The following is a 23,449-nucleotide window of genomic DNA, read 5'->3' as shown; positions in this document are numbered from 1 at the left end:
GGGTGACGATAGTACTCCCAAGTTTGATAGGTTTTATTATTACATTGACACAAACACTTACAATTTGCTGATGGCATTTTCAGCAGTGTGTTGTGCTTTGAAACCCAAGTTGAAATGTTGATTAGGAAATCATCAGCTCTCTATAGATGCAGTCAACAAAACGGATGCAGAGTTGACTTTGTGCCAGGTAGTTCTAGAGACCCAGGATGGGGAAGAGTAAGCAACACAGATCAAGTCCCTGCCCTGTTTATTATAAACTATTGGCAGAGTGGAGAGAGGTGAGGGAAAAAGGAAAATATCAGGTATGTCAGATGGCACTAAGTACTATGGAGAAAAACAAAGCCAGGAAGGGGTTTGCCATTGTAAATAGGGTGGAGCAGAAAGCCCTTACTGAAAAGGTGGCATTTGAGTGGAGACCTGAGGGAGGTTTGAAGTTTTCAGTCAATAATTATTCAAGTGTCTGCCTTGTTTAGCTGAGCAAACAGGAACCTTCGGGTGTACAGCATAAACCTTGCCCCCCAAGGTGCCTCTAGTTGGGTTGGGGAGATGTGATTCCCATAATCATATTGGGAAACTCAGTCCAGAGAAGGGAAGGGACTTGTCTGGGGTCACCTATCTCATTAGTGTCCTGGTTTTCACTGTGCTACTCCAGCATCCTCCCTGTTACATGCTTCCTCACACACACACACCTGAAACCACAGTTGGCCTTCTAGATAATACTGTCAACCCCCAACTTAATCAGTTTTGTCACGCGGTTCATTGGTAACTTGGTTACTTAACATACGGAACCTTTTTTCCCATTAGAAATATTGCTAGAATTCCACTGGGGTGTGGTGACAAACAAAAAAACAGGGACTTGAGATTTAGTGGTCTGATGGCTCCCAGCTGTGGGGTTCTGGGCCAGTCATTTCCCCTCCCCTATGTAGCAGATTTCTCATCTGTGAGAAAGCAGGTGGAATTCCATAAATTCTAAGGGTTCTTCCAGCTCTATCTTCTGAATGTTTGTAGAAATGACTAGGTTGTCTGCTTAGTTTAGTCTGTTTAGGTTGGTAGCCCACACTGTGGCATATCTTAATAACCACAACTAGCATTCGTATAATGTTTATGCCAAGCAGTGTTCTAAGTTTTTCACTTGTACTATTTCATTTAATCTTTACATAGAGCATATCCTGTAGGTGCTGTTATTAGTCCCATGTTATATATGAGGAAGCTGAGGCACAATGAAGCTGAGATCCCTGCTCAAAGTCTCATAGGTGGTGGAGTGGAGGAGCCAGCTGTGCCCTTAGCCACTGGATTCAGTGCCTCTCTATAGAAGTGAGGGGAGTCCTTGGCGGGGGGTGGAGCTGGGCACCTCCCAGAGTAGCAGAGCAGGACTGGGTGGGATCCATGGAAGTGTGTTCAGGCCACTTGTTATGGAGCAAAGGATCATATATTGGAGACTCCCTTTATAATTGCCAGATGGCGTGGTCCAAACGATAAGTACTGCTGGCGTTCAAAAGAGGGGAAACTGAGGGCTGGTAGTTTCGTGGAAGGGGTAAAACTTGAGCTAGACGTTCAGGATGGGTAGAATTTGAGTAGGTAGAGGGATTATTCCCAGTTGCCGGGGGAATAGCAGGAGCAGAGACCCAGAAGTGAGGGAGGTGAGAGTGCTCCACTGTGGTCAGCAAGGAGCCTGGCTTGGCAGGAAGGCATGTTGGCAAAGTCAGTCTAGGCAGAAGAGCTTCATTTGCCTTTGAAGGCCCTGAATGGGGCACAGCTTGAGGGAAGTGGCGCTGGAGGAGAAGAGAGCAGAGAGACAGGACAGGGTGAGGGGAATTGCTGGAGTATCAGGCCATGTAGGAGTCTCAGGTTGAAGGTGTCCACTGGAAAGATGTGTTGTGAACACCTCCTGTCCAGGACCATGACTTATATTGGTGTCTTTCTGCCTCATGGGATTGAAGCAGAGCACATTAGTATGTTTGGGATGATTAAGAGAGATGTTGCAAGAAAAAAATGGACAGAGGTTGATGACTGAGTAGATGTAAGGGAAGGGGGTGAATGACTCATATATGACTCTTGTGATTTCCTAAACTTTTCCCGAAATATACATGCCTCTGCCAGCTCCTGTATCAAACAGGAGAGAGCAAAAACTCTTAGCTAAGCAACATGCCTTATAAGAAGGAGCACTGATTGTGTTAATTCTATTTAAAATGGGATATCATGCTAGGTGACCATACAGACTCAGTTGAAGTTTGAAGTTTAGGGGGAGGAGCTACTTGAGTCCATCTCTCCTTCCCATTCCCCTTTCTGAAACTGTTGAAATTAGATGCCTAAGGAAAGCTTATCAGGCAGAAGGGTTACTTGTTCTGTCTCAAAGGCCATCAGCACATATCAATTCCATAGAAACCAAAGCAACTATTTAGAACTGTTTCATCTCTTCAAAAAGAAAGTAGATAGGTAACATTTATATAGCACTTGCTCTGTGCCAGGCACAGTTCTGACATTTTATCTGTACTAACTCACTTATTGTCATTATATAACCCCTTTTCCATAGGTAATTATTACCATCCTCATGTTACAGGTAAGAAAACTGAGGCATAGAGAGCTTAAGAAACAGGTCAGGTATTAAGTAGCAGAGCTGGGATATGAACTCAGGCAGTCTGGCTCCACAGCCCATGCTCTTAATCACTACCCTGTACTGAAATTATGTTAGGCTATAGACCTTTACAGGAAGTATACAGTCACCACTTATTTATATATATATATCTGGATGTATTATACACACATACACATGTATTCATATATATTTAAATGCTTGGAGATTGTATTTAAAGTTCCTGAGTGAATGTGCAGTGTGTGCGTGTGTTTTAAAGTATAGGAAGTAGAAAAATCTCAAGAGGAATGGAAGAAAGCATTAGAAAAAAAAATGACAGATAGCCACAAGTAGCCTAAAATGCAAACCAATTAGAAGATCTGACTGTAAAATACTTCAGAACAGAAGGGGTAAAAAAATTTTACCCGTTTGAGAGATTGGAAATAGGGCAGGCAAGTGTTCTATTAAAACAGAGAAGATTAAAAAGTAAATTTTAAAAGGTCTTAAATTACCTTGAAAATTGGGGTCTGATTTAAGTGAACCATAAACAGGTAATATCTTTATGATCAGGGCTTTCATTTTTGTGTGAGAGGAAGGGAGTGTGTCAGAGAGTTGGCTGCAGTGTGTGTCTGGAAACTGCAGAATAGGTCAGGTATTCCTAAAGTAGATTGTAGTCTTCAGGAGCAGCAAAGTTTCCATTAGAGGCTGTATATCTGACAAATGATTTGTCCTCAAAAAGATCATTGTGATATTAAAAAGCCCAAAATGGAAGAGCTGTATATTCCTGTAATCACTTAAAATCCTTATGTTAGCACTATTGCCTGAGCCCCTGGTGCTCGCTGGCAGTAGCTGGATTTTCTGTAGTGCAATAGGAATTCCTTGCTTCCATAAGGACTTGTCCTGCTATGGGCTGCTCCTCCCAACAGTTGGGCCTTTGGTCTGCCTTGTGGAAAAGCTAACGGTAGTAGATTCGGGAAAGAGGGAATGAATATTGAGAGTTAAGGGCCTTAACAGGTTGCTATGTATAAAACTGATTGTTGGGGAAATCCCAGCTATGATGCATCTGTGTGGTTGATGTTTTGGGACACATGGAATTTTTTGTTCAGTTAAAGAGGCAGGTAATGGTATAAGTACTGTAGATTATGTAAGAAGTCCAGTTCACTCCAAAGTGTTGCCACAGCATATAAAATAGAACTATTGATTGGTAAAGTAGTATAACTGCAGTCCTTAAATAATAATAATTAAGTTTGCCACTTTAGACACTTGGGGGATTGTTTTTTAAATTTCTTTAATAAACTTTATTTTGGAATAATCTTTGAATTCCAGAAGAGTTGCAAAGATAGGGCAGAGAATTCCTGTATACTCCTCATCCAGTTTCTAGGGTATGATTTTGGTAGTCCTGGTCTAAGAAGTTCTCAGGAAAGTTTGAAATGTTTCCTCTCCCCCCTCTATGTATTTCCCTGTATGTGGCAGAAGCATTAAAATTCCTTCCCCTGATCTTTGAGCTGCATCCAACATAATAGTGAATATTTGGTGGAGACAGTGGTGGGTTTTCTTCAAATGAGACTTATTTTTTTTTGTTTTTTGTTTTTAATGAGACATGTTTTTAAGACACTGGATCATAGTTCCTCCTCTTTTCTTCCCTCTTCAGATTAGTCAAAGCTGCAGTTCCAGCTGTTTAGTGTCAGACCTCAGGGGAACAACAAGAGCTGTCAAATCTCTTTCCTAGTATTTCTTTGGAAAAATTATAAAAACTATTACCAGGTTCTGTTAGCAAGCCCAATCAAAGGTGAGTTGCTTAAACTCATGCACAGAACTGATGAGTTTGAAGTGTTCATATTGAGTGAGATGAGGATGCCAAATGTAGGGAACCCCAAATTCCCACAGGCGGAAAACTTAGAATTAAGAAAATTTCATCTTGGTTTTCACACTATGTATATAGCAAGTAGTTAAAAGTATGGCCTTGGCCCCACACTTTTCTGGGTCTTTGCATCCCAGTGTGGCCATTTACTAGCCATGGATTATGGGGCAGGTGACCCAATGTCTCTGGGCCTCAGTCGTCTCATCTTTCAGATGAGGCTGATAGTCACTATGTCATAAGGTGATTGTAAGGATTCAACAGATTAATATGTGGAGAGTATAGTGCCTGACTCAATAAACGTTAGCTATGGTTAGCTCAGTTTCATTATTTTTTGCCTCTTGGACTTGGAGGAATAGATTAAATGAACCACTAGAAACACTGGCTGATGTTGATAAATTTATTGCTTGTGCTTGATTTGAACAGAATTTCAGCTACCTGTGACAAACTTGAGTGTTTCTGTTGAAAACCTCTGCACGGTAATATGGACATGGAATCCTCCTGAGGGAGTCGGCCCGAATTGTAGTCTATCATATTTTAGTCATTTTGGCAACAAACAGGATAAGGTAAGTTTTCCGGAACATATTGCATTGATTAGTAAAGTGAACAGTGAATTAGGGCCCAGAATGAGCCAAATTCTAATTTTACTTCAAAGTGGGAGTTTTATTTTGGGTTATATCCAAATTCTAATTGGGCAAATTACAGAAGCAACTGTTGACAAAATTGAACATTTGAAAATATTTCCTAATTATTTGATAATCAAATGCTATTGAGATTACTGTGTTAGAAAAAACTAGATATCTTTATCGATTAGGCACTCAAGAAATTAATTATGTTAAAATTGGTTCCTATGTTCCTACCTATAGACTTGTATCTATATAACACTTTCAATTTCTTAGGGAATTTTCACATTTACCATCTTGCTAATAATCATATGCACAGATAGATGTGTAAGAACTATGTGATGCTAAAGTCAATGGTCTAATGGAAAGTGAAAAAATAAGATGTTAGTGGAAGGTAGGGTTGACTAGGTTTCCTGATGCCTGAGGAAAAGTGAGGGAAACTTTCAGCCTTTCCAGTCAGATCTGGTTGACCAATTTAAGTGAATTTTTGTTAGCAAGATTGGATAATTTCAAGTTCTTTATGATAATCTTACTCAACAGAATTTTCTCTTGAGCCTTATTGGTTTTGTAGCCCCTTCTAATTGACAGGTTCTACAAAGTGACAGCTCATCTGTTCAAACTGTTTTGTATCTTTATATCTTCTTTCAGTGTGTGTATGTGGAAGTGGGAGATAGGGGCTATTTGGGGTTGAATTTGTCCAGAATTTTGTAGAGGCTGCATAAGAAGTTATCAGTGACAGTACTTCAGATTAGTGAATTATGAAATCACCATAGTCAGGCAGCTTGGTGGCAGGAAAAGTCAGGGGAACTAGGTTCTACTTGGTGCACCACCCAGCTAGCTCAGTGGCTTGGAGTAAATTACTTAACCTCTCTGAACCTTAGTTTCCTTGTGTGTCAAGTGTGGCTCACTTCTCTGACTTGCTGGGACACAGAAAATAATGTATGTGAAAGCTTAATAAAGTGAGGATGGAGCAGGCTCTTTCTCTTGAGGGAAATTTGCTAATCTGCCTTTCTCACCGCTTTCCTGCTGAAGTGTTAATTAGGGTTTAGGTGTTAATTGAAAAAGAATTGAGGCTAGTCTGGAAGTATTTGCATTTTAAAAGAGATTCTCTAGATCAGAGTAGACATTTTTGCAAAAAAGACATAAATATGGCCAACAGGCACATGAAAAGATGCTCCACATCACTAATTATTAGGGAAATGCAAATCAAAGTCACAATGAGATATCCCCTCACACCAGTTGGAATGGCTAGTATCAAAAAGACAAGAAATAAGTTTTGGAGAGGATGTGGAGGAAAGGGAACCCTTGTGCATTGTTGGTGGGCATGTAAATTAGTACAGCAACTGTGGAAAACAGTATGGAAATTCCTCAAAAAATTAAAAGTAGAACTACTATATGATCCAGCAATTCTACTTCTGTGTATTTATTCAAAGAAAATGAAAGTGCAAACATGTAAAGATGTGTGCACCCCATTGTTAATTGCAGCATTATTTATAGTAGCCAAGATAACGGAAGCAAACTAAGTGTCCATCAATAGATGAATGGACAAAAAAAGTGTGGTATATACATATATATACGAGTACACATGTGAAGGAACATTACTCAGTTATAAAAAGAATGATATCTTAACATTTGCAACAACATGGATAGTGGAGAGTATTATGCTAAGGAAAATAAGTCAGACAGAGAAAGACAAATGCTGTATGATTTCACTTACATGTGGAACCTAAAATAAAACAAATGAAAAAAACCAAACACAAAGCAAAATAGAAACAGACTCGTAAATACAGAGAATAAATTGGTGGTTGCCAGAGCACTGGGGGATGGGGAGTATGGGTGAAATAGGTGAGGTACAGACTTATAATTGTAAAATAAATAAGTCATGGGGATAAAAAGTACAGTATAGGAAAAATAGTCAATAATATTGTACCCAAAAGTATTATTTGTCAACTACAAATTTTTTAAAATTTCTTAATAAATAAGTAAAAATGTCACTTAAAGAAAAATATTATCATAACTTTACATGGTGATAGATGGTAACTACACTTATTGTAGTGATCAATTTTGTAATTTAGATAAATAGCAAATCACTATATTCTACACCTGAAACTAATATAATATTGTATGATAACCATTCTTCAATTTAAAAAAAAACCTTGAAATAAAAAGAGGTAGGTCCCCTGAATGTGGAAGCCTGTGATACTCCTAGTAGTCAAGTTCCCCTTTTCACACTGTTGGCTTCCTTTTGTTTCTAAGGAGTGGCCTTAGACATTTGGAGTCTTATTGGCAACTTTTGGTTGCCAAGTATCTAAGTATCTAATTGAAACCCTGAGGAGAGGCCACCTTTTTCCTAAGAAGTTCCCTGTTTGTTAGCCTGCCAAGCATGCTGAAGGGTCAGTCAGGTAGACATGCTGATATTCTAGCTTAGATATGGGGCTGATTCCTCCATGTAGTTAAAGAAATTTAGACTTAAAAGTAGCTTGAGGAGGCAGTGAAATCAGATAGAACTGGGTTTGAAATTTTGTCTTCTTGAAAGCTTGTGACCTCAGGCAAGTGACTTAACCTCTCTGGGTCTACATTTCCTTGCTTGTAAAATGCTGGAAGAGAAGGGCTAATACAAGTACCTACTTCATATGAGTGATGTGTGTATTAAAGGAGATGATGTTTGTAATGCACCTGGCACAGAGTCAGTGTTCAATAATTGTTAGCTTTTATTATCATTATCATTCTTACCTTGAGCCATATGAAATTGTTACTTTTATAGGTCATATTATATGGTTCAACCTAGTATTACCCTTTAATCATATTTCCCCCATTATTTTGCCTCTGAAGAGACCAGATAGAGATCATAAAGGATGACCTCTGCCTAAGGCCTGTGCATTTATTCCAACCATTTAATAGTGTTGATCGCTATCAGTGCAGCAGTTGTGATAAACACAGATTATTCCTTCTAATCTGTGATGGGAGATTTCCTGTCTGGACCTTTTGAAGTTTACAGTGCTGAGGCTGAGAGTGAGTGGCAGGAGATTGTTCTTCCCTCTTTCTGTCCTCTGGTTACAGCATTAACATCATCCAGACAGAACTGGAGTATGTATGTCCTTGGAAGCATATTGAAGCACTGGTGTTTTGATAGTCTGTACATGTTAGGGGGCTTATGCAAATGTCTAAAGGTCTCCAGTTGCTAAAGGAGATAAACCCTTTGGGTCATTTTCAGTCTTCAGATTGGAGGAACATTAAGATGAGAAACAGAGATTCACAGATAATTTTTAAAAAGTACAAGATTAACTTAAGTGGTTGCCCTCCACCATTGTTTTAGGGATCTCTAATAGTTCCCAGTCTGGCAAATAGAAGGATCTCACATCATATTTATCTGTCTTTCATCACCAAGAAATGGGCAAGTCTTACCAAGTGAATAAATTAAAAATTTGTTTTTCCATTCAGACATCCAGAGAGGCTGAAATTGACTCCCCTTTCTATCTGAGAAAAGAATCTGGAATTGGGAAAGGTGTGATCCAGCCAGATGAACATTGGTCCTGAGGGGGAGGGATCAGTTCAGGACTCTGGCCTTTGTTTTTGGTAAATTTTCAAAGAAGCCCAGATTCCCTGATGGGTGGAGCATAATGTCCTACAGCAGCTACCAGTGGAATGAGTCACCATAGCTGCAAGTCACGTGGGAGCTATCACACATACCTCATCAAGATCTGCTGGGAAGGATTCAGTTCCTTGTCTGATAGAGGTATGCTTGATTTGGCAGCCCTTGACATTTGGGGTTCCTGCCTTTTTCATGCCCAATTACTATTATTTACCTTGAGTTTTGAAAGAGATTTTTAAAAATGATTTTATCTTTTTCCCTACTGTTTTTCTTCTAAGCTATGTTATTCAAATGCCCAAAACATAAGGTTCAGATTTAGATACTAAAGCATTTTTTAATTAAAAAATTGCATTATAATAAAAATCTTTGTGTAATGAAACTCCTCAGCTCTTTCACTGGAACAATATCTAATACAATAAGAGAACTGGGATTTTTCCATGATGACTCTAACTTATGGCCTTTTACAGTACATTTTTCCCCCTGGTGTCCTCAGAGGGCAAATGTAGCTCCCAGACAAGAATTATCAAGGATCCTTGGGTCAGAGTGGCTCCATCAGGACCTTATAGGACTTGTGCTTAGTAAAATTGTGAGATTGGTGAAGTTTGCACTTGGAGCTTTCCTGCCACCATTACCATGATCCTGGAGCTGGTCTTCAGTTTCTCAGGCTGAGAACCCTCATTTGCTCAGCTCTCATTCATTTCTCAAAGGTCAATTCCTTATTTTGCCATGAGAACTATTATGGTGAAACATTCTAGAAAACCTTCTAGAATGGCATAACCAGTATGTTCCATCCTCAACTATATAGAAGCCAAATATAAGTAGGTTTCTTGGCAAGGAATCAGGAATTAGTTGTAAAAATGTCCTTGACTAAGAATAGCTGGAGGCCCTGCTGAGGGTTCATGGTTTTGCTGATGGGACAGAAATGCTCAATGTCTGTGGAGCAAAATCATCCTTGCTATTCTGCCTGCCAGAATTTTGCTCACAGACATTTTCTTTTCTCCTAGGGCCGACCACTAACTCCCTTTTCAGAGCTCAAGAGCTGTTCAGTCTCTACCAAGTGATTTTTTTTCATGTCTTTGCTGTGGTTCATTAATTGTTGATTTGACAGAGGGCATCCTCATGTCCTAGTTTTGGGAGTATCTCACAGTTGCCCCCATGCTTAGCTGGCAGCAGGCATGTGAAAAGGCAAAGTAGCCCCTTAGGGCAGTAGATGGAGGTAACTGAAAAATTTTCCCCTTCATGGCCATCAGCATGTATATAAAAGGAAATGCTCTCTTCAACTTGAGTAAGAAATGACTGCAAAACAGGAAGCTTCTTAAAGCTCTGATTAAAAGCAGCTCCATTCTTAATTATTCCAACTGTGTCAGTTTGGGATGTTAATTTCCTAAAGAGTACTTTAATCTCATTATTCTAAATCATGATAACCAAACGGTGTGCTGTGGATTGTCGACTTTCCGCGGTTCCACAAAGTTTATCTACTTTTCAGAGCGTGAGTGTGGTACACTCACTGCATATAGCAAACCTTAAAATGTATATATGTACGTCAGATAGTCAGAATGGTCAAACAGTACAGAAAGATGTTGAATCAAACATCTCTCTTCAGCCTTCAGGCCCCGCTGCTCTACTTCCTCTCCTCAGAAGTGACCAAGATTACTGGATTCTTAAAGCAGTCCTTTTTACCTTGATCTTCATGGTGTACTGCATCAACGTGGAATTGAATTTTGATAATCTTATTGTGTTTCCTTTAAAATTGCTTTGAGATAGTTGATGTGTTAGCATGGCAGGTTTATAGGTAAATATGATGTTTTGGAAATTGTCTTTTATCTGTATCAGGGTTTCTCAGCAATGGCACTGCTGACATTTGGGGCAGGATAATTCTTTATTGTAAGGGAGGGAAGGTGTCTCATGCAGCACCCAGTGTTCAGCAGCGTCCTTGGCTTCTACCCACTACATGCCAATAGCAACCCCCTCCCAAGTTATGACAGCCTAGACATTACCCAGTGTCCTCTGGCAGTCAGGGCAGTGTGGGGAACACAATCACCCCAGGTTGAGAATCACTAATCTCTACTATTTGATGTTTCATTATTTTTTTTTGCACATTTAGGTATGCTGGTATTTTATTCCCAAAGTGTATTTCTGTGTGTTTGCTACAGCAATGCCTTTTTTAAATTTCCTGACCTTAGAAAATTGCTCCAGAAACTCATCGTTCGAAAGAAGTGCCCCTGAATGAGAGGATCTGTCTGCAAGTGGGGCCTCAGTGTAGCACCAATGAAAGTGACAGTCCTAGCAATTTAGAGGAAAAGTGCATCTCGCCTCCTGAAGGTAACAACTGAAAGCACCGTGTCTTGGTATTTAGAGAATAAATCCAAATTATCCATACAGTTGTGTTCAGTGTTCATTAATTCATTCAATTTTCAAACTGTTTCCTGGGTCTAATAAGTTCCAGGCACTCGTACTAGGTGCTAGCAACACAGTGATGAATATAAGGAAATCCTTGCCTTCAAGATGCTCACAACTTAAATAACAATGCCTAATAGGTATATAGCACTTAATAATTTGGAAGGTGACACACACACACGTACACATACCTCTCCCTCTAAGTCAAGCCTCACAGGCTTATCTTGTGAAGTGAGCAGTGTATGTATTATTACCCTGATCCAGTTTATGAGGAAGAAGGGAACTTGGGTGAGTTGCTATGGATCTTCAGATTCCAGGTCCAGTGCTTTAAAAAACTGAAACTACTATCTCACTCACTATATAGAGAGACTAGTTTGATATATAGGATATATTTGGGGGAAGATGTTAAAGGAAAATGGGCATGCTGGCCTAACTCTAATTCAAGACTAGCCCTAGGAAAAGCTGTCAGGCAGTCAGCGTCCCACCAGTCACCCAGAGTCCTTCTGGCTCTTGTGTTACATGCTGAAAGTAGTGTATACTACTTAAGAGCAGGGCTTCCAAAGCCCAGATGTCCAAGTTTAAATCTCAGTTCTCCCAGTTACTAGTTGTTTGACCTTAAGCAGATCACTTAGCCCTACCTCCTTTCAGTTTCCTCATCTGTAAAATGGGAATGATGATACTATCTCCCAGGACTGTTGAAGGGTTTACATAAGTCAATATATGTGAGGTTCTTAGAATAGTGCCTGGAAAAAAGTAAATGCTGTATACATGTTATCTATGAATATTGTATTGCCTCTTGGTTGGGCAGGGTCCCAGTTCCCTCCTCCAAACCTTAGCGCTAACATGGCTTGCTCTCCAGACCATCCTTTACCTACCTTGCTCTGATCGAAAGTATATGAAGTATGGTGACAGAAGGTAACTATACTTAGCATGGTGAGCATTTTGTAATGCATATAATAGTGGAATTGATATGCTGTACATCTGAAACCAATATAATATTGTTTATGAATTACTTCAGTTTAAAAAAGTATATGAAATAATACTTGTAAAATTATAAAATTCAGTACTGCTAGGAGGCTGGGAACATGGTTTAAAACAATTTACCTGCTCTATCCTCATTTCTTTAAGAGTTTAACAAATAATCTGAAAAAATCTAAATTTTATGACAGTAAAATGGTTGGTGATGGCTCAGTACAGTACACCTTTAAGGATCCTGAGGGATAATAAGTTTGTATTTTAAACAGAGGCATTTAATTGTGAGACATGATGCCTTAACTCAAAAGGTCTTATAAAGGTAGAGATTTCAGGTCATAAAGATTTTAGGGCTCCTAAAGTCATAACACAATAAGCAACTACTAAGAGTTATATTATGCTTACTTTCCCCAAATTGCTTCAGGAAAAAATTTTCATTTTTAAAACAATATTTGTCAGTATTGATCAAAAGACAGGAAGGTAAATTATTTATAAACTTGTTTTTTTTAAAGACAGGTCTATATAGATGTTGTTTTATTTTCATATTCATTTATGAATTCTATAGTTGTTTCCTATGATTGAAATATTATTTGACCTTCAGATGCTTTCTCTAGTTAGGGATACAAGAGTTAGGGTCAGTGAAGTAAAGATGATTTCTTAATATCAGAAGGTGCTAAGGAGAGTTGTAGACAAATTAGACTGGTGTTTTCTCCATCCGGGTGTCTTCTGGATAAAATGGGTGATAGATTAGGGATTAGCTTTCTGGGAAAGCAGCATGAAATACCCCCACCATTCCCCAGGGCCCAGAGTGATAGGCTAGTTTGCATCACAAGAAAAAATGGGTCCTAAATTCTTGGCTGAATATTCTAGGTGATCCTGAGTCCGCTGTGACTGAGCTGCAATGCATTTGGCACTACATGAAGCTCATGAATTGTACTTGGCTTCCTGGAAGGAAAACAAGTCCTGACACTAACTACATTCTCTACTATTGGTGAGTGTGTGTGGGGGACTTACCACAGAGGGAGTGATTGTGATTGTGTTGGGAGCCTTTGGCTCTAACCTAGTTTAAACAAAAAACAAACAGTGTATTCTTTTCTACAAGCCCAAGGAGATGGGCAGTTTGCTTCAGTGGAAGATGCATCTGCTTTTGGTGTCTCCTTTTTTAAAAAAATAATTATAGATAGATCTACATGATGTTGCCAGAATGTACAGGGAGACCCTGTGTGCCCTTCACCCAGTTTCTCCCAGTGGTAACATTCTGTATAACTAGAGTGCAATATCAAAACCAGAAAAGAGTCAGTGGTGCAATCCACTGACTCTTATTCAGATGTCACCAATGTTACATGGGCTCGTGTGTGTGTGTTGTGTCGTTCTCTGCAGCTTTATAACATGTAGATAGTATTTCCATAACCGCAAGGATCCCTTGGGTTGCCCTTTTATAGACCTGCCCCCCTCCCTACTGTACCTTTTCCCCCTGTGCTCCTCTCTCCCAGGTCTCTAATCTCTGGCAGCCACTAATTTGTTCTCTATCTCTGTAATTTTTCATTTCAAGAATGTTAACGGACTGGAATCATACAGCAGCATATAACCTTTTGAGGCTGGCTTTTCTTTTAACTTTGCACCTTGAGATCCATTCAAGTTGTGTTCATCAATAGTTCATTACTTTTTATTACCGAGTCATATTCCATGATATGGATGGACCAGTTTTGTTTAACCATTTATTCATTGAAGAATATCTCAGCTGTTTCCAGTTTTTTGCAATTGTGAATAATGCTGTTACAAATTTTATATCAGGTTCTGGTTTTTATGTGAATATAACTTCATTTTTCTGGAATAAATGCTCAATAGTGTAGTCATTAGATGATACAGTAATTGCATATTTAGTTTTATAAAAGTGCCAAACTATTTTCTAGAATGCTGACTATTCCATTTTATACTCCAGCCAGCAATGTATGAGTGATTTGTGTCTACCTATAAACAGGAAAATTATGTCATGCCTAGGGTGAAAAAATAGATTAGCTCCCCACAAAATAACATATATAATATTTGTGACTCCATCTGTCTATAAAATTTGCTAAATTTATAAATTAATCTTTTATCATTTCCTTTCCTTTGGAACCTAGAATATTTAACAACAGAACTAGGAAGAGAGGACCAGGTGAATCCATCCAATTCAGTAAAATTTTATTTGGCACACATTGTGGATGAAGCACTGAATGGGCAGCAGAGATAAGAAACATGTCTCTTTGCTCTAAAAGCTTGAAATGTAGAGGGGGAGACAGTGCCAAACACAGTTACCTGTATAAAAGTAAGAGTGTATGATTCAGGCTTGCAGAGAGTACAGACAAACTCTTGGGAGAAGCTGGGACAGAGCATGGGGTGGTGGCAGGGCAAGGCTGTGAGGCTTTGATGAGGGGGTAGACTGCAAAGATGGGGCAGGGTTCTATGAGGCTGGCCTCTAGGGAAGAGTGACCTGGGGAGTGGGGGCTATTTAGTCAGTGTGATACCAGGTAGAGAAGCAAGAAAGCTACCACTGGCAGTCTGCTTTCCACATAGCCTTGTCCACGTTCCTATCATTCATTCAAACTGTGTCTGAGAGAATGTGGTGTGGAGGGCTATGTCCAGGATTTCTGAAACTATAGGGTAAATATGGTCTTTCCTCCTGGAATGTTCTGGTTTGCCTGATGACTTGACAAAAAGTATTTTTGGTATATCAAAACACTCATGGCTATATCATGGAATAGAATACAAAAATCATATGAATTTTTGAACAAAAACCTCCAAAGATGCTTAAGGGTTTGCATCCACTCTGCTCCTCCATTCTACAGGGTACTCCTGGCAAAGTTGAGAGCCTTGTGGGTGGAACCAGATGGCACTGAGACTGTGTGGTTCATTCAGTCTGGAGGGGTTTTTTCCTCATATAAATAATTACCATTTGAGGTTTTGTACTTTCACTTGCCCACTTGTACTCGTTTCTTCTTAAAACCCTTCAGTGGCTCCCTGGTGGCTGATAAAGTCCAAACTCCTCAGCATGACAAAGCTGTTTATGATCTGGTTCCTGTCACTCTCTTTAGCCTCAGTCTCAGCTCCCTCCATGTGCTCCCACACCTCTTGAACTTCTCTCAGTTCCTCAACAGACTCTTCAAACACTCAAACATATTAGTGGAACCATTCTGCATTTGCTTGCTTCCCAGGCCTTGCCCTTTTACCTGGATGCCTCTTGTTTGTCCGTATTTTGGCTCAGACATCACTTCCTTTCCAGAAAGTCTTCCTTGACCTCTCAAGTCTAGATGTGTGCCTTGGTACCTTGCACTTTGTAATGTCATAATACTCAACGCATTGTGTTGTCATTTCCTGTTTACTTAGTGGTAGCCCTCCCCAGGCTGCCATTTCCCTTGAAAACAGGGGTTGCATCTTCTTTTCCTCTGTGACTAACACATAGTAGGTGTGCCATAAATAGGTTTTGAATGTTTGGTAGGATCCAAAGCTAGGGAACATTCGGGATGGGGTGGGGACTTAGGAGGAATAAGCCACTCAGGACCATTATAGTTCAGGAATAAAAAGAGAGAAGGATTGAGTAGATCTGACTCCCCAAAGAATTGTTAATGGAGGGGCCAGAGAACTAAGCCTTAAAAGAAGTAGCCTGGCTCTGATGATGTTACAGGGGAGTCTGAAGAGAGCTCTTACTATAGGCTTTTAAGATGTCGTAAATTTGTAGCAGCTCTGTGCTTATTGCGGTATTAACTTCTTTTGCTTTACCTGGAGTCGTTATTGGTAAAATCACAGGGAAAACCTTTTAAGAGTCTGTGTCTATAGAAGGGACAAGGAAAGGAAAGAAAGAAGTCTTAAAGCTGCATCTCATTCCATGGCAGGTTGTGCAAGAAAGTAACTCAGACACAGGAATCAGGGTGGTGCTGGAGGTAGATGGTAGCCTAGTCCCTGGAGTTTTTGTAAGACAGATAAAGAAGTGCCGTGGGGCATATACTAGCACAAAGCAAGTCTTAGTGCAAACTGCAAAACCAGTGCCCCCTCTGGGTCAATATATTATAAAAAACTGGACCAACCAATTTGAAAAAACTTTCTTTTTCCTCTGGGTTGAAGTATTCCTCTTCCGCTGGGCTGATGCAGCAGCTACTTGCCAAAGGTGGCAGCAGATGGTGCTTGGGCTGGCTTTCAGCCTTCACTGGATGCCTTTGTGCAGAGTATAAACCCATAACCATTGGAGATGGCTCAAGAAGCCGTCCTAAGAGAGTGGTGGTTCACTTGCTCCTGAGAGGGTAGGTATCAGGGATATATCACTTCTTGTCATACACAGTCCCAGAGTTGGTCATCAGCATGGCTGCTTTCAGTAGGTCAAGACTTACACTGTCCAATACAGGAGTCACTAGCCACAGGTGACTTTACATTTTAGTTTAAATTAATTAAAAGTAAATCAAGTTAAAACACTGGTTGCTTAGTCTTAGTAGCCAATTTCACATGTGGCTAGTAGCTCATGTATTGGATAGCAGAAATATTGAATGTTTCCATAATCCCAGAAAATTGTGCTGGACAGTGCTGGTGCATAGATTCTGTATCTTCTGCCTTCACCACCCTGCAGCTTATTCTTCCATGGAGCTACACTGCTTGGGTTCAAATCCCAACTTTCTTCCTTACTAACAGTGTGATTTTAGTCAAGTGCCTTCTGTCTGAGCCTTACTTTTGTAATCTGTAAAATGGGGATAGTAATAATAGTGCTACTTCTTAAGGCTGTTGTGAAGGCTGTTTCTGTATGCAGTGTTTGGAGCCACACCTACCTGCTGACAGTGTAGAGTTAGCAGTCAGTATGTGAGAGCGCTGTTGTTGATTCATCCCCCTCCCTTGCAGATGCAGCCAGTACACATTGCTGGCCTCTTCTCACACCTCACTCTATCAGCACCTAGCTCATAACCTCCTCCTCCCCTCTTCTCCCCTAGTGAGATCCTTTCCAATCAAAACTGCAGAAGAAAGGGAGGCACAAGGCTCATTCATTTGATAATTGGTTTAGGTGCCAGTTTAAATCACTGCCAGAGACTGTTTCCCTAATCCCCAATCAGAAAATGTAGAGTCATTTTGAAGCCCCAGAACAATGACTTGTGGTCCTGCAGAGATAGTCTGGTACTGAAAGAAGCCTGAGCTTACTAAGTATAGACTAGCTATGCCGAAGAATGTCAGGGAGTTTTTTACCATGTTAATCATCTTCAGAGTTGGGGGAATTGTCTTTAAATTGTCCATTTCCTTCTTATGTCTGCATTATAATTCTGTGGAGGATTTCAGTGTGTGAATTTTAACAGGAAGCACCTGAATGGCTTCTTTTCTTTTTTTATTGGAGTATAGTTGATATACAATATTGTATTGGTTTCATATGTACAACATACTCAGTAATTACTACATTACTAAATGCTTGCCACAGTTAAGTGTAGTTACTTACCCTGTTTCGATGTCAAGCATTATTATTGGTTATACTCTCTGTGTTATAGTTCCATTCCTAAGATTAATTTGTTTTATAATTTGAAGTTTGTATCTTTATCCCCTTCACCTATTTCAGCCATTCCCCTTGCCCCCATGGTAACCAAGTCTGTTGTCCATATTTATGGGTCTGTTTTGTTTTTTAGATTCCACATATAAGTGAAACCATATGGTATTTGTCTTTCTTTATCTGACTTATTTTGCTTAGCATGGTAACTTCTAGGTCCATCCACATTGTCACAAATGGTAAGATTTCATTCTTTTTAATGGCTGAATAATATTCCAACATGTATATGTACCACATCATCTTTACGCATTCATCTACTGAAGAACCTCCATATTGTTTTCCACAGTGACTAGGCCAATTTACATAATTCCTTGCCAACACTTGCTATTTCTTGTCTTTTGGATAGTAGCTATTCTGATTGGTGTGTATTGGTGAGTTAATATGTACTCATTGTGGTTAATATATTTCCCTGATGAGTAGAGATGTGGAGCATCTTTTCATGTGTCTGTTGGCTATCTATATGTCTTTGGAAAAATGTCTATTCAAGTCCTTTGCCCATTTTTTAATTGGGTTAAATGCTTTCTATCTCAGGCTGTTATCTAATCTTTCACAAGACGTCCCCTAAAACTGTCTGTTCAGAACCAATATTTTTTTCTTTCTGTTATTTTTTCTAAATTACAACAAAAAAAATTTTTTTACTTAATGTCTGGGATCCATGAGAATATGTGAAATACTCAGGATACAAAAATGAAAAAGGAATGTCAATAGTCCATTAGATTTCCTTTCATTATTTGAAAACAAACTAATTTTCTACATTGTTTATTTAGTTATGTAACAAAAATGTCATAAGTTTCTTCAGTTTCTGTTTTTGGCTATGGGCAGAAAACATTCCAAGCCTGTCTAACCTAAAAACTAGCCATATTAGGAAAACCTGACAGCTACATGTAAGAGAATAAAGCTGGATTATTGTCTAACTCCATAGACAAAAGGAAACAGGAAATGGGTCAAAGACCTGAACGTAAGTCATGAAAACATAAAACTCTTACAGAAAACATAGGCAATAATCTCTTGAACATACGTATGAGCAATTTTTTCTGGACGCATCTCTTCGGTCAAGGGAAACAAAATAGAAAATGGGCAAGTGGAACTACATCAAACTTAAATATTCTCTACAGCAAAGGACACCATCAGCAGAACAAAAAGGCATCCTACAGTATGGTAGGATATATTTGTGAATGACTTATCCAATATGGGGTTAACATCCAAAATATAAAAAGAACTCCCATAACTCAACACCCAAAATACAAATAACCAAATTAAAAAATGGGCAGAGGATCTGAACAGACACTTCTCTAAAGAAAAAATTCAGATGGCCAACAGGCACATGAAAAGATGCTCCACATCGCTAATCATCAGGGAAATGCAAAGTTTTTCCCATCTCAAACAAGTTAGGATGGTCAACATCCAAAAGACAAACAACAACAAATGCTGGTGAGGATGTGGAGAAAGGGGAACCTTCCTACACTGCTGGTGGGAATGTAAATTAGTTTAACCATTGTGGAAAGCAATATGGAGATTCCTCAAAAAACTAAGAACAGAAATACCATTTAACCCAGTAATTCCACTCCTAGGAATTTACCCTAAGAAAGCAAGATCCCAGAATCAAAAAGACATATGCACCCCTATGTTTATTGCAGCACTATTTATTTATATAAAATTTTTATTAAGGTATTATTGATATACATGCTTATGAAGGTTTCACATGAAAAAACAATGTGGTTACTACATTTACCCATATTATCAAGTCCCCACCCATACCCCATTGCAGTCACTGTCCATAAGTGTAGTAAGATGCCACAGCGTGACTACTTGTCTTCTCTGTGCTACACTGTCTTCCCTGTGACCCTCCACACACAACATGTCTACTAATCGTAATACCCCTCAAGCCCTTCCTCCCTCCCCACCCACCTTTCCCCATGCCTCCCCGCTAGTCCCTTCTTGGAGTCTGTGAGTCTGCTGCTGTTTTGTTCCTTCAGTTTTGCTTCATTGTTATATTCCACAAATGAGGGAAATCATTTGGCACTTGTCTTTCTCTGCCTGGCTTATTTCACTGAGCGTAATTCCCTCCAGCTCCATCCATATTGTTGCAAATGGTAGGGTTTGTTTCTTTCTTATAGCTGAATAGTATTCCATTGCGTATATGTACCAAATCTTCTTTATCCATTCATTTACTTATGGACACTTAGGTTGCTTCCATTTCTTGGCTATTGTAAATAGGGGTGCATATGTCTTTTTGAATCTGAGAACTTGTATTCTTTGGGTAAATTCCAGGAGTGGAATTCCCGGATCAAATGGTATTTCTATTTTTAGTTTTTGAGGAACCTCCATAGTGCTTTCCACAATGGTTGAACTAATATACATTCCCACCAGCAGTATAGGAGGGTTCCCCTTTCTCTACATCCTCGTCAACATTTGTTGTTGTTTGTCTTTTGGATGGTGGCCATCCTAACTGGTGTGAGGTAATATCTCATTGTGGTTTTAATTTGCATTTCTCTGATGATTAATGGTGTGGAACATCTTTTCATGTGTCTGTTGGCCATCTGAATTTCTTCTTTGGAGAATTGTCTGTTCATGTCCTCCACCCGTTTTTTAATCGTGTTACTTGCTTTTTGGTCATTGAGGTATTTGAGTTCTTTATATATTTTGGATGCTAACCCCTTGTTGGATATGTTGTTTACAAATATATTCTCCCATAGTGTAGGGTACCTTTCTGTTCTGTTGATGGTGTCCTTTGCTGTACAGAGCTTTTTAGTTTGATGTAGTCCCTTGTGTTCTTTTTGCTTTCTTTCCCTTGCTCAAGGAGATGCGTTCAGGAAAAAGTTGCTCATGTTTTATTCAGGAGATTTTCCCCTATGTTTTCTTCTAAGAGTTTTATAGTTTTATGACTTACATTCAGGTCTTTGATCCATTATGAGTTTACTCTTTTTTTTTGCAGATATATGTATATTTTTAATTATGTTAAGTACAAAATAGACAAATTTATCAATATAAATCTTAGTTAAAAAGTGAAAAATCTGGAGCTATTGAATCTAAATACTTCCCATGAAATATTGATTAGGAACACTTATTGCACTTCCAGTGAGTATATATGCAGCACTTAACTACATTTAGTGGGGAAAGAAATAGGAGACATTCTGATCCTCCGTGGAATCTGTGATTAAATAAGAACAGACAATGAACTAACACAATGGACACATTTAACAAGTATACACTGATATTGTGAAAAGTGCAAATCTCTCTGTTATCTTGAAATATTGGTATAAACTCTTTCACCTAAGATAATTTTTAGCCTACTAAAGTATTGAAATGACAGTTATGTTAAATGCAGTCATTTATGTGAAAACCATATATAAAAGTGGACATAGTTTCTAAAGAGAGAATAGTTTATGCATTTTTACTATCAGCTATTATATTTGCTGTAATGAAATAACTTTTCTATCTTCTTTTGTGGTGTCAACGCATCTGCCTTTATTCCCTTATTCAAGGGTATGAAAGAGAAAATGCTAGTGTGTGTTTCCCACACTGTTGCACAGAGGTAAAGATATTAAAAAGTTTTAAATTGAAGGGTGGGAATTTTTAGAAAGAGTGGCTCTTCATTCAAAAAGTTTGGAAGATTATGTTAAATAAAACCAAACAGCTAAATTTCTTTTAGAATCATTCATAGCCTATAAAATATTAAGTCTTTCATGATAAACATTTTGTTTGTAATTTTTCACCAGTCATATTACATCACATAACTCATATCAGCATCTTGAAGGTACTAGTGTTCTAAAAAAACACAATTTTGGAAACACCTGCCTTATATATTGTCCCCTATGTATACACAGGCGACTTATGTCACTAATTTGACTCATTTCTAAAAATATCTTCAAATTAAGAAAAATTAGGTTAAAAATAAAAAATTGTTTAAACTATTCTGCATTCTTTGGATTTTCATATACATTTTCAAATCATATCAATTTGTAAAAAAAGTGCTTGGTGAGATTCTGATCGGCACTACATGAATCTATAGATGAATTTGGAGAGAGTAGATATCTTAATATGGACTTTTTCAATCTATGTGGTATGGCTATATATTTGTTTAATTGTCTTTAATTTCTCTTAGTACTATCATGGCTTTTAGACACAAGGTCTTGAACATCTTTTGTTAAATTTGTGCCTAGAAACATCATGTTTTATGATACTCTTGTAAATAGGATTTTAAAATTTCCATTTCTAGTATAAAGAAATGCAGTGATTTATTGTGTGTTGACTTTGTATCATGGTCATAATAACTTTACTTATTAATTTTGTAGAATCCTTAGGACTTTATTTGTAAGCAAGCATGCTCTCTGTGAGTGAAGACAGATTTCTTTCTTTCCCAATATTATTGCTGTATTTCCCTGTCTAAAACCCTTAGTGTATTATCTACAAGAAGTTGGGGTGGACAACCTAGCATAGATCTTACTGAATATTTATTAAATGTTTCACCACTATCATCTGTAGGTTTTTTTGTAGACAATCTCCATCAAGCTAAGGAAATTCTCTTATTATCTAAGTGTGCTGAGAACTTTTTTTTTTTTGAGAGGGCATCTCTCATATTTATTGATCAAATGGTTGTTAACAACAATAAAATTCTGTATAGGGGGGTCAATGCTCAATGCACAATCATTAATCCATCTCAAGCCTAGTTCTCGTCACTCTCCAATCTTCTGAAGCATAACGAACAAGTTCTTACATAGTGAACGAATTCTTACATAGTGAATAAGTTCTTACATGGTGAAGAGTACAAGGGCATTCATCACAGAAACTTTCGGTTCTGATCACGCATTATGAACTATAAACAATCAGGTCAAATATGAATATTCGTTTCATTTTTATACTTGATTTATATGTGGATCCCACATTTCTCCCTTTATTATTATTATTTTTTTAATTTTTAATAAACTGCTGAAGTGGTAGATAGATGCAAGATAAAGGTAGAAAACATAGTTTAGTGTTGTAAGAGAGCAACTGTACATGATCAGGTGTGTGCCTGTAGACTATGGGCTAATCCGAGCTAGACAAGGGCAATAAAACATCCATGGATGCAGAAGCTTTCTCTCAACACAGGGGGGTGAGGTTCTAAGCTTCACCACTGTTGTTCCCCAATTTCTCACCTGATGGCCCCCCTGCAACTGTGCCTGTCTTAGGTTGTTCCTCCCTTGAGGAATCTTACCTGTCTCTGGCTAACCAGTCATCTTCCAGGGCCATACAGGCAAATGTAAAGTTGGTAAGTGAGAGAGAAGCCATATTGTTTGAAAAGGTTAGCGTTTTACTTCTTTGCAGATTTATGCCCTGTGGCTTCTATGCCCAGCACTTGTCTCGAGGTATCTTTACTGCCTGGAGGAATTATGATACTCGGTAAATTCGATATGAGGCACGAATTCTATTTAAGGGTTGTAATTAGGAAGGAACAAGAAAAGCTATAGAGGTAGCATATGGAAGAAAACATGGGAGGATTGATTATTTCTTTGACATATATTCTTGTAGAGTACCTTAAGTATGTATAGGTTTTAAACTACTAGCTAATTTGCACACACATATTAACATAATAGGAATATGGTGACATAAACAAAGCAAATCTATAATTACCAGCCATCTCCAGTGAAGCCAAGAAAACCATTTAGGCACCCTAGGCATTTGTGAAAATTAGTCTATGATATGATGGATATTGTCCAACTGTACTTCAACAGTCTGAGAGAAATCAGACAAATTAAAGCAACCCATTTCTGGGATCTGTTCACATCCCATATGTTCTTTTAACCATAGATAGTCTATAGTCATAGGATTTTGGAGCGGTACAACTTGCACCCCTCCCAACTCCTGATTGAGTTCCAACAGTACAGATCTGGTCAAATTCTTT

The 23,449-nt window shown here is 38.6% G+C and overlaps 1 protein-coding gene and 1 non-coding gene across 3 annotated transcripts in view; both read left to right on the top strand.

Moving 5' to 3' along the window:
• IL13RA1 (interleukin 13 receptor subunit alpha 1) overlaps positions 1 to 23,449 on the top strand; it is an 80,468-nt gene that overhangs the window by 1,120 nt on the left and 55,899 nt on the right. For both annotated transcript variants that reach the window (XM_037021223.2, XM_037021222.2), the window contains exons 2-4: positions 4,857 to 4,996; positions 10,829 to 10,967; positions 12,885 to 13,005. In XM_037021223.2, coding sequence (XP_036877118.1) covers positions 4,857 to 4,996; positions 10,829 to 10,967; positions 12,885 to 13,005 — 400 coding nt within the window. The remainder of the gene's footprint in view (positions 1 to 4,856; positions 4,997 to 10,828; positions 10,968 to 12,884; positions 13,006 to 23,449) is intronic.
• On the top strand, positions 3,382 to 3,508 carry LOC118972947 (small nucleolar RNA SNORA35). The gene has a single exon (XR_005062102.1). It is a non-coding gene; the product is annotated as a small nucleolar RNA SNORA35 (small nucleolar RNA).

This window comes from Manis javanica, chromosome X (genome assembly GCF_040802235.1).
Source record: "Manis javanica isolate MJ-LG chromosome X, MJ_LKY, whole genome shotgun sequence".
NCBI lineage: Eukaryota > Metazoa > Chordata > Mammalia > Pholidota > Manidae > Manis > Manis javanica.
The sequence above is the reverse complement of the archived record's forward strand: the minus strand, read 5'-3'. Positions and strand labels throughout refer to the sequence as shown.